Genomic DNA, 11,860 nt, shown 5'->3' on the forward strand with positions numbered 1-11,860 from the left:
ATGCATATTTTAAATATTACAAATACATATAGAGCTATATATGTGATAGACTATTAAATACATATAGAGCCATATAGTATAATGTGATATACTATTAAATACATATAGAGCTATATATGTGATAGACTATTAAATACATATAGAGCTATATAGTATAATGTGATATACTATTAAATACATATAGAGCTATATATGTGATAGACTATTAAATACATATAGAGCTATATAGTATAATGTGATATACTATTAAATACATATAGAGCTATATATGTGATAGACTATTAAATACATATAGAGTCATATAGTATAATGTGATATACTATTAAATACATATAGAGCTATATATGCAATAGACTATTAAATACATATAGAGCTATATATGTGATAGACTATTAAATACATATAGAGCTATATAGTATAATGTGATATACTATTAAATACATATAGAGCTATATATGTGATAGACTATTAAATACATATAGAGCTATATAGTATAATGTGATATACTATTAAATACATATAGAGCTATATATGTGATAGACTATTAAATACATATAGAGCTATATAGTATAATGTGATATACTATTAAATACATATAGAGCTATATATGTGATAGACTATTAAATACATATAGAGTCATATAGTATAATGTGATATACTATTAAATACATATAGAGCTATATATGCAATAGACTATTAAATACAGATAGAGAAAATACTTTTCCTGTTATAGGCAGAGTCACAATATTAAGTGTTTACTTGATTTTTATTAATTTGAGACAATATCTCAGATAATTTCTTTTTTAAGAATCATTATTATGAAGTAATTTAAGCGACTGAACTGATTAGAAGATCTTGCAAGGCATTGTAAATTTAGCCTTATCATATTTAATGTGACCCTGTCTCTTTCATTCATTGTCATACTATACACAATAAATCAAATTAAGATAGGGAATAAAATATTCCAGTGACAATTACATTGAGGCCAGAATAGAGAACCCCATCTGATGTATTTACTACAACGCTAATGTCCACCACCTCTGAACTGAATTGATGTCCTTTGACGTGTGAAGAGGAGAAAAAGGTAATTTTACATGTCTGCTAGTTACATGCATGGGCAACTTTTCACACACCAAAGACCTAGAAAAACACGTATTCGCACCATATGACCCCTTTAAAATATCAAATGTATATTTATTTTCAAACAGTATGTTTAATACTTATGTTACACACCATTAAAACAGCAACATCTGCAGACAGACACCATGCTGCGTTGTGTATACGTAAACATGGTAGCTGAAGATAATAAGAGAAATGATGTCTCGGTCTCTTCCTTTGCCAAAGTGCATTCTGCACCAAATTACTACAAACTACACGCACCCTGTTCACTTCAAAGTCTAAAGGGCTCTGCATTTCAAAGGCCATAAGAATGATGACTTCATTTGGAATTTTGTTTGTGAGGGTTCGTACGAATACACATGCCATTACACCCCTAATAAAATGTTTGTCATGTTCGTTTTAAAGAGGGGGGATAGAAAAGGGGAATTAATAAAGGTGTGAACAAAATGTTATGATATATTTGCCTTTCCATCAATTGTCGCAGCCTGTTGCTGGTGCAGGATTTCCACCTCGGGGCACCAGACACAGTTTGTGTCCTGTTTTCTAAGGACTCCTTTGTGTTGCGGTCATAACTGGTTTCAGCTGTGTCTCACTTCCTGTTTGTCCCTGCATGTGTTTGTTTATAGCCCTTGTGTTCAGTCGGGCTGTTCCATTCTGAGTCAATTCCTGGTTTTGGGAATCGATTCCTAGCTGCTGTTTTCGATTCCTGCTCAATTCACTGTATTTTACTACAGATTTTTATTTATTATTGAAAAATATTTTTACGCAGTCACTTTTTACATATTTTAATCGTTTATTGTTTCTATAACAAAACCTTAACCAAATATGTCGATCTTGTCCTGCACTTCCAATGTATTATTTATAACATCAGTAATAATCTTTCTCAGTTTTTTTATTTACTAGCTGTTTTCAAAATAAAGCACATGTCAAAATACTATTAACTCTTTTTGAGGATATTCGGCAATGTGTACACAAAAATACTTGCGGAATATAAATCATCGATAATCAGTCAATTGTATTAAAAATATGTAAGAATACTGTGCATATATGTGTAAATAACAGACAGATCTCTGAAGCTCAGGTGCTAGCTTTATTTTTCTTTGGTGACTAATATGTTTTTTGCTATTGCTCTTCTTTTATCTTTTCATTTCATTTTAAATGCAAGTCGTGCAGACAGGTGTTGCAAAAGCTCTGTGAAGCTTTATGAGCTTTAAACAGACATCCAAGTAAATATGTTGTGAGATTGTGCTTCTTGTATTCTTCACACACATACTGAGCTCATCGGTAGAGAGTCAAAAGTCTGAAAAGACAAACATACTTATATGATTTGTACAATGTGTGGATACATTATATCTGGATTGTGTTTGCAAACAAGCTTTTGCTTTTATGCATGCAGAATATTTTTTGTCATTCCACACCTCTAGACTTCATCCATACGTTGTTTTCTGAAGTCTGTTCTGTTTTAGACAAGAAACGAATGTGATTTATTTGACCGATGACATCAGCTGCGGGGCTTGTGCTTGTGAAGGCTCTTAAAGAGGAGTCGATTCATTTAACGCCTTGGAATCTATTCTTTTGGCATCCATTCCCAGCCCTAGTGTTCAGATGGCTGTTATCCATCGTTGTTGAATGCTATGCCCTTGTGCATCTCATGGTTTCCTTCGATTCTCTCTCTGGAATTTTGTGACTCTTTGGACTTCAAATAAAGATTTCATTCTGCATTTGGATCTGCTTCTTGTTCGCCTGTTTGCCGGGTTTGTAGCAGCGATATTCACGTCAACAATTTAAATCGTAGGTGATTTTTTCAGAAACCAGTTTGCTATGATGGAACTCAAAAGTTTAGCTATTAACATTTTTTCCATCTCTCATTGTGAATGTTAAATGGTCCAATTGTGTGTAATAAAGCAGACTTTGTTTATTACTATGTAATTATTCATTTGATGAAGTATGCATAAGCCGCTGTAAATACTTTATAAACATACTCCAGTGTACATTGAGGCACGCATTGATCTTTCCAGTTGTTCTGTTTTCTCAGACCAAAATGTCTACATCTGACAATCAAAGAAAGAAGAAAGATCCATCAGCTATGAAGAAACCATCTGAGAATGAGGGAGGAGAGAAGGCAGGAACTTCCAGCATTGACCAGGTTGCTGCTGGTGTCAAACTCAATATTGAGGTAATGATAGAACAATTTACAATGTATGGTATATGTTTTTCCTTTATTTAGACCTGTAGTATTTGTCTTGTTAATTAAATGGAACAGTTAACCCCTATACACACGCACGCACGCACGCACACACACACACACACACACACACACCCTTCGTTTTTAAACATCAACATTACAGTGCATTTCAATTAATATAATCAAACTGCAGTTGGTTTGTCTTAATTTAAGCTATTATGATTCAAAAATTTACTAAACTAAAATTACAACTAACACAATAAAGTACAATAAATGTCACAGTTACCAGCTGCAGTGACCTCTCAAAGCCACAAGAGGGCACTCTCCACATCACCCAAACTTTAAACACACTACATTTCCCATAACCCTTTGCCCGGACTGGTCAGCCATCAGTCCATTCGCTTGTGTCTTGTAATCTTTGTGGGCCTGAGTTTCTTGTGTCTGGGTCCGGTATTGTTTGTATTGTAATTTGTTCGTTGTGCCTTGTTATCTGCATTAGGTTTCCACGGATATTACTTTTATATAAAAAACTGTTGCATATGGATCATATCCGACCCTCTCATCATTACAATAAAAACATGATTTTTGAAATATTTATCTCATTTTGGAATCAAACTATTCATATGTTAATTTCAAATCCATAATACTTCCTGTGCATGTTAAGCAGGTAATGATACCCAGGGGCGTTAAGACCTAAAGCTCAACTGTGGCACAGACCCCATTACTTGTTCTATCACTTGCGACACAACGCACTACACAAACTACTATCCGTACAGTGTAACAATATTAGGGAAGGTAAACATTTTTGTATTTAAAAATATTAAAGAAACATACAGGACAAACTTTATAAACATGTTTGCATAAACTGTTTGGAAATAATGAAAGCAGAGAGAATGAATCTGCATTCATTACACAGTGATAACAATGAATAATTACATCTTTTCAAGAATGAACAATTGCAATATTTCAAGAAACCAGTCGTTTTATGCCAAGTCTAAACATACCTTGTTCATTTTTTCAACCAACTGTATACTGCATTAAATGTTATTGCCTATAACAGCACATTATCTCTGCCATAGTTACTGACAACTTTTATGTAATTCAATTAAATATTAATTTCATTTCTGAAAGTACCAACACAAATGTTTTTTAAGCAGTTTTACAGACTTGACAAAGACTTGACAATGTCTAAGACCTGACTGGCTGTGGATGTATTTAAGTCTCACCTCACTGTATAAAATGATTATGATCCTTGGTAGATTTTATGAAAAGACATTATTAAAATATACTTAATATAATTATTAAGTTTAATTGATTGAAAATATTTTAGGAATAAAATCTACAATTTTGCTCTACAAGATTTATTTATTCTGTTTGAGTCATTTTAGTTGAACAAATGAAGTAAATCCGACTCATATAGATCATATAAAACTTGATGATACTTTATATAAAGTTAGACTCTCTTCTGCTTTTCCATAAATTAAAACCGTATTGCTGTCAAACTTACAGGGATAGTTTACTTGTATGCTGTGGAAGTCAGTGGCTACTCTCAACTGTCTGGTGTCCAACATTCTTCAAAATATCTTTGTTTGTGTTCAACAGAAAGAAACTCATAGATGTTTGGAAGAACGTAAGAGTGAATAAATTATGAAACAAGTTTCATTTTGGGTGAACTATCCCTTTCATTTCAGGTTCTCATGTAATAGTTTTGTGTGAGGAACCGGCTTCTCTTGACAATCTTGTTTGACCGGTCATCATTCATTCTCATTTGTAAGGAAGAGAGAAGATCTTTTGACTTTAACTTATGATAACTCTTAAGTAGGGTAAGAGGCAGTTTACATGACGCCGTTTTCAACAACAAATGCAAAACTTTTATCCGTTTCGAAAACTTAAAAAAAGGCTCAAAATGCAAGTTTTCTACAAATGCATGCGTATCACGTTCTGTCTTTTCATTTAAATTCCAGTTCAGTAAATATATTCCAGTAACACCAAAATGCACAATTTACCAGTTTAATTGATGCCATATTTTTTATTATTAGGATTAATTTGGGATTGAGATCAATTGGGAACTTCTTTCCTCGTGAAGGGGGTCATTTTGCCCCAATTGTTAGGCAAGATGGCCACCTTACATATTTTTATCGCCACTACAACGAAACCAGTTGATTAAAATGTGTTAATTGGTGCCTAATGAACCCCACAATGATCCATCATTCATATGTAAAAGTGTCACAGATATCAGTACATGGACATTGTTCTTAAGGCTTCTTCTCCATCTTTCCCTAAAATGTTATCATGATGATATGTACATTTCAGATCGGGAAATATAAATATAAACAGCTGTTGAATTGATGAATGCAACTCAGAAAAGAAAGTACAAGGTTTCACTTTATTTTAAGTACAATTAATATACTAAGTATAGAGTTAGATTATGGTGTGGTCTATTAGTTACATGTAAATAAGCGAAGGTGTATAGTGCATTTATAGTAAATACTATAATATAACGTCTAATAAGGGCTCCCTTAAATAAAGTGTTAACCCATTTTACTTACAAAGGTTCTACCTTTTGAAAAGACACTGTCCCAGTGACAGCTTTTGTACTTTCTTTTCTGAAAGTGGAGTTGAAGAAAGGTTGTATAAACTGTTTATCTGTTTATCTAGGATTCAACACCACCATCGGACATCAGAGATGAAATCAGAGTCAAATTTTTGATCAATGTCCCAGTGGGTGTTACACCTGAGATGAGCGAAAGACCTGAATCACATTGTGAGGGATTTCTTGATCGTCTAAGAAAGGAAGCTTTCCTCAAAAAGGATGAACTCCGTTATAAAGATATTGCTGTAGTTTTTAGCTTTAACGGAAAGGAGTCAGATGAAGTTGCCATAGATAGAATTTAACAGGTCCATTAACGAGCCAACTAACGAGGCAATTATAATTGCTTTAAAAAAATTCTAATTTTTATGGCCAGACAACGCTAACATCCCATATCGAACAATCAGAGAAAGAATTAAAAGTCATGAACACACCAGGGCTTTAGTTCAACGATTTAGGAAATCAAGTCCTAATGATAAAATCTATTTCTGCGTTTTTGACGCAGACACAGTCAATTTTAATCAAGTGTTGAGCTCTTACATAGATGTAATCCACGAGTACAAGTACCCAACAGTGATGTCAACTGGTTATGTGTTCCCTGGGAGAGTGTGGACAGAGAAAACAGCGAACGTGATCGAAATGTCCGGATAGAAACAGCGAAGCACTTTCCTCTGGGCACTTACTACCCAGAGCCCAATTTCTGTGTGCTTCTACCTGATGGAGAAGACACTCTTCCTGAGAGTTTTGATTATAGAAGAGATCAATATAATAACTTTGAATCTCCTAATTTGATAACTAAAGTAAAAGAACGTGAAGGTTTCAAAGCTGTGTTTGCAGACAAGAATCCAGTTGTTACTTCTCCTTCAACAAAGGGTCAGTTTCACACCAATCCAAGGACCTGGGCGACTAGTGCTTATGCACACAAAGAGCTTCAAGTTACTGAAGCACATAAAGAGAAGGTCAAAATACAAAAACAACAACAACAAGAACAAAACGGCTGTGCAAGTAATGGTGTGCAGAGATCTTTGTTAATGAATCTGGTAAAAGTTATCAGTATAGAAGAGCATAGAAGTCATTTTCAAGGCCCTGGTACTGATCCAGTATTCAATGCAGCTACAGATGTTCGGCGCATGATTGAGACATGGCTTAAAAGATCCAAATACAGTTTAGGGGTCAATCCAGAACCATAATCCAAAACTACAGGTGAAAGTCAAATACGAGATAATCGGCCCTCAAAGGAATAACTGAAAAACACATGAAATAAACAAAGACAACAAGAGACAGAGAGGCAGTGTAACATTAACACAATGAACAATGACATAAGAAGACAGGTTTAATAGGTCCAATGAGGCACAGGTGACATTGATCAACAATCATGAGTCCAGCAAAGGGTTATGGGAAATGGAGTCCAGAATGAATGACAAAGGTATGGTGTGCCCTCTTGTGGTTGATTCCCAGCCAACATTTGTACATTAATGTATTTTTTATGCCCTATGCTTATTGAAGGGGTGGGTTCTGTGGCTCCACCTTGCTTCAAACATGTGTGGTTTCGACCAAATTATGAATCAACATTTATCCTTCAATAACAATAATGATTTAAATGTGATTAAGATTAAATCTGTACCTTTTGTGATTATGTTATAAATATTACTAAGTTACTAGAATAGTTCCTAGTTTGTTTTCCAAGAATTCGTAGGACATACGTTTCTTTCTATGTTGTCATATGAATAGACCTAGACATGTAAAAACTTGCAGAGGCTCTTCCTCTCATTTAATATAGATCATTTTTGGGTTTCATAGATCATATTTGCCATAGATGTGTTGTTTCTGTTAGCCTAAATCCTACTATATATCCTGTATGCATGTGACGGCAGGTCAGCCTGAGGAACTCCTCGTGAGTAAATGTTCTTTGATCATCTTCATCTCTGACTCCTTGTCTTCATTCATTACAACTTCACGGTCAATATGTCTTTACAGTACATTCCCCTTCTGTATGAAATGGGCTGGCTAAAAGATGGGCTCTATATGGGATCATCTGATGTCCCCATGCCAATTGTACACATGGAAAAGAAAATCAATGAAAAAAAAACATTTCTGTTCAACCAAAGACATGCAACACCTTCATTAACCACAAGGGGTCTGAGGCCCTGTTGAAAATCCTGAACCCTTAGGCTAATAAGGAAAACACTAAATACAACTGCTTCATTTTTAGATGAAATATTACTTAAAATATGCTAAATATATTGTTAAATTAAAAATAGTCATAAATGAATGTCATTTATTTACAATAAACTAGTTATAAGATACGTGTCCGGATGATTGCATGATTCAGAGTGAAGTTTAATGTTGACCTTGATCTGAACATGATGGAGCTGATTGGGGTCTTGCATGGCCCTGTTGGGCAGAGACCTCCGGTCAACACAAAAGGGTACAATAGCCTTATAACATGAACCGTTGGGAGAGAAGAATGACATTTAAATCGTTTTGTGCACCGTTAAAAAAGATAAATGAACACCATGCTGTGATGCTTGAGATTTTTTTACTCAAAATTGAAATGATTTTGTGAAATCTGTAACGTATTCTTCTCTTCTTTACATTAACCTGTTCAAATTAGAGAGTTTAAAGTGTAGACTTACTCTATAAGAGGAATAAGATAACTTAAAGCCCTGCTACGTGTCCACCGTCCCGCTTTTGGTTTATGAAAATATAAATATATGCACACATTTATTTATTCAATGCTTTCCTAAAATATGAACCTTGATCACACTTTACATTTCAAAGCTTCTAATACAGAAACACTGAATGTTAAAACATAAAGATAATAATAATTATTGAAGCCTATAGATAAGGCATTTTTAAAGTCACAAAAGGATGAATTTACATGATATCACTGAGAGTGAGAAGATCTGCTTCCTCAAATGATTGATCTTTGTGTTACCAAATTGTTTGTAACTGGGAAAAGATTTCTTTCATAAAAGCTCTTGTGGTGATGTTTTGAAACGCGAAGCTCGATTTACTTTTTTAGTTACAGATTTGCAGTCCTAATTGTAATTGTCTTCAGTTGACGTGATCACGGCAGCCCTGATTAAACTTATTATTATTATGCAAAATGCCGCTCGTCTAACCATCAAGAGCTTCGTGTTCCCATTCACAGGTCCACTTTATTCTGTCCTGACACATTATCACCATCTGACATATTGCAATTGCGCAAAGGGAAGACATTTGAATCCTGTGATATACATCCGATCATAATGATCTAAACCAATAAAAGCGTTTATTCGATGTTTAAACCTAATGATTAGTTTTGATGCAATCACACAGTCATTATCTCGTGAGCACATTCTCAGGGGCAAGGGTCAGGGGGTCTGTGGTGGTACTGTTGGGGGTCTTTCCTATCAAAACATAAGAATCAAACATATAGACTGTAAAGCCACACAACGTTGAATAGTAATATTCATAAATAATATAGTATATAGACATTGTAATATCATGTAAGCATCTTAACAAAGAATATAGCACCTTTATGGTTGACCGTGCTTTATTTGTTCTTATTATTCTTAATAAATCATACATCATAATCTGTATTTCTTTACTTGTTCAAATGTTTATATATTAATTTTTAATATGCCTATATGCAATATTAAGCAGGCGGTCTGTGTCCCTGTTCCTACGCTCAATCCATCAAGGTGTCCTTGATCTGAAACAGAGCCCTGCTCTCACTCAGGTACTTGCCCACACATGTCTCACTTTGATCTTTGCCTTGAGCTCTTTTGTCACCACCAGATGGCACACAAGACCTAGAAGAATACCCATTGACATCCCAACACTGACTAAAAAATAAATTACGTATTCCCTTTTAAATAAATGGCAATGAAATATTGCAGTCATAAATAAATGCATGCCATGTAAAACTACAACACGTTGCAAAATAGTGTTGAATGCATAAAAGAGTGCAATGTTTTATTTGAGTATTTCTAAACAAATGATGCATTTTGCAGTATTGCAACAGTGGAGACGTTAAACGATCAGAAGTCATCTATTATTATTCATCACACTTGCAAGTGTTAACTTCGCAGGATTCCACGTGAGTGAGTGAGTGAGTTGGCGCTTGATCGTTTCTTAAACAAAGTCATTTGCAATCCGTGACACATTATCAGACTTCATCCGATAGAAACCTGCAGGCCAGTTAGCGCGAGGTTTCGGCCGAAGTTTCAACCACGCCCACTACGCGACGCGCTATAAAGGCTACCCGCCTCACCGTCACACGTCAAACACGAGAGAGTATCGCACAGAGAGTATCGCAGAGAGGAGTATCGCAACAGAAACCGTCACCATAACCGTGGATTACCTTATTATCAAACAGCATCACATTCTCTGGGATTTTATCGTTTCGCTTTCTGGATTATTCTGCATTTCGAGGAAAACATGACTCTGGAAGAAGTTGTTGGATGCAGTAGCACAGACAGAAAGTAAGTAACCCAAATGCATCATTAGAAACACACTTTCTATCGTTTTATGTTCATAATTTAACAATGCATTATTTGCTTGCAGAATGGAGACGGTGAGCGACGCACTGGAGGAGCTGCTCGTGGCTGCGCAGCGGCAAAACTGTCTGACTGTTGGGGTCTACGAGTCTGCGCAGCTCATGAACGCGTAAGTGTTTTCCTTTGGGATGTCCGTGCGCATTTGGAGACTTCACTAGTAAACCGAACTGCGTTTTAACCGAACCTTGTACTTTTTACAGAGATCCGGACAGCGTAGTCTTGTGCGTCCTGGCGACCGACGAGGAGGACGAGAACGACGTCGCGCTCCAGATCCACTTCACGCTCATCCAAGCCTTCTGCTGCGACATCGACATCAACATAGTTCGCGTCTCCGGCATGGGGCGATTGGCACAAGTCCTCGGCGAACCTCTCTCCGCAGACGCCAACGCCAACGAGCCAAGAGATCTCCACTGCATACTTGTAACCGTAAGTGTTTTACGCAGCGCAAATACGCGTCAACGCCGACTTTACGCATTGTCAAGCTACACTTTTATGCAGACGTTGCGCATTGCTCACTGTATTCTTTCTTCTCTCAGAACCCTCAAGCCGAGCATCTGAAGCTGAGCGAGGTCGGGAGCTACTGCAAGGAGAGCCGCTGCAGGAACCAGTGGGTGCCCTCCATCGCCCTGCAGGAGCGCTAAGCCACCGCGCGTCGAGGAAAGATCGAAAGGAAAATTGAAATCGTCCAAGGACATACTCGTCAGTACACAAGGGAGGTTTCCGAAACTCCCACCTCCGTGTTTATGGGGTTTAGGACGCTGGAGACATTCGTCTGCGTTCCTCCTGCTTCATGATGGGTGTTATTGGCCTTCGGAGCGAAGGCGCACCAGGGTGGTCGTGCCGCGTATCTAAAAGGGACGCGTCAAGGATGCTGGGGGATATTTCCAGACCGAAGCGGCGTTTGGCCGCACTCTGCCCCCGCTGGGAGTGGGGGAGGCTGTTGAACACATGACTCAGACTGTCGTAGGTCTGCAGAAGAGACTTGTGTTTTCACAAAGAGACTGCTATTTAATGACTGAATCTTGCTTTGGTGATTTTTATTTATGCATAATATTGATGCCATTTAAAACAAGTAATATATTTGGTTATTTATGACTTTCCGAATGGTTGTTTCATGAAATAAATTCTATGCTTGATATTTAACAATTATCCGTTTGCTTTGTTTTTATGCTCAGTTTATGGACAGCGGTGCAGTAGTCATTCTCTTAAGGCATCAATGCATGCCAGTAAAATCGTAATGTCAACAGACATTCCATTCAACTTGGCATGCGAGATATTTCCTTTCCAGCAATAGCCGGGTCTTATCGTTTGCAAAGTTATTTTAGGTGCACAATGAGGAAGATATGGATTTTAACTATTCTATGGGGCTATTAAGGGGAATACAACGTTTTATACTGTATGGTGTTGTCAACCGGGATCATA

The 11,860-nt window shown here is 36.5% G+C and overlaps 2 protein-coding genes across 13 annotated transcripts in view; both read left to right on the plus strand.

The window, feature by feature from the left end:
• The window catches only part of LOC306891849 (uncharacterized protein), a 76,304-nt gene extending 68,489 nt beyond the window's left edge, over nucleotides 1-7,815 (plus strand). For 10 of the 11 annotated variants that reach the window (XM_079452422.1, XM_079452428.1, XM_079452427.1 and 7 more), the window contains 2 exons: nucleotides 3,155-3,295; nucleotides 5,963-7,815. In XM_079452422.1, coding sequence (XP_079308548.1) covers nucleotides 3,155-3,295; nucleotides 5,963-6,199 — 378 coding nt within the window. In that variant the 3' untranslated portion in view covers nucleotides 6,200-7,815. Of the gene's footprint in view, nucleotides 1-3,154; nucleotides 3,296-5,962 lie in introns of those variants that run through there. The other variant, XR_013786415.1, reaches the window with a different exon arrangement.
• Nucleotides 7,816-10,164: 2,349 nt separating this feature from the next.
• Nucleotides 10,165-11,584, plus strand: gadd45bb (growth arrest and DNA-damage-inducible, beta b). Of its 2 annotated transcripts, XM_079451378.1 has the most exons (4): nucleotides 10,165-10,363; nucleotides 10,446-10,547; nucleotides 10,639-10,864; nucleotides 10,975-11,584. In XM_079451378.1, the coding sequence occupies exons 1-4, from the start codon at nucleotides 10,320-10,322 to the stop codon at nucleotides 11,077-11,079; spliced, it is 477 nt and encodes a 158-aa protein (XP_079307504.1). In that variant the 5' UTR covers nucleotides 10,165-10,319; the 3' UTR covers nucleotides 11,080-11,584. The 2 variants fall into 2 exon arrangements, with proteins under 2 accessions (XP_079307504.1, XP_079307503.1); XM_079451377.1 differs by having other exon boundaries at nucleotides 10,167-10,363; nucleotides 10,639-11,135.
• The last annotated feature ends 276 nt before the right edge of the window (nucleotides 11,585-11,860 follow it).

Source organism: Barbatula barbatula, assembly GCF_947034865.1.
Source record: "Barbatula barbatula genome assembly, chromosome: 3".
Lineage (NCBI taxonomy): Eukaryota > Metazoa > Chordata > Actinopteri > Cypriniformes > Nemacheilidae > Barbatula > Barbatula barbatula.

What these genes read in the sequence shown, in the direction of transcription:
- gadd45bb (XM_079451377.1), top strand. Translation starts at nt 10,320, where the DNA reads ATGACTCTGGAAGAAGTTGTTGGATGCAGTAGCACAGACAGAAA. An exon ending in TGCAGTAGCACAGACAGAAA is followed by an intron (nt 10,364 to 10,445) that starts GTAAGTAACCCA and finishes ATTTGCTTGCAG; the next exon opens with AATGGAGACGGTGAGCGACG. An exon ending in TCTGCGCAGCTCATGAACGC is followed by an intron (nt 10,548 to 10,638) that starts GTAAGTGTTTTC and finishes TACTTTTTACAG; the next exon opens with AGATCCGGACAGCGTAGTCT.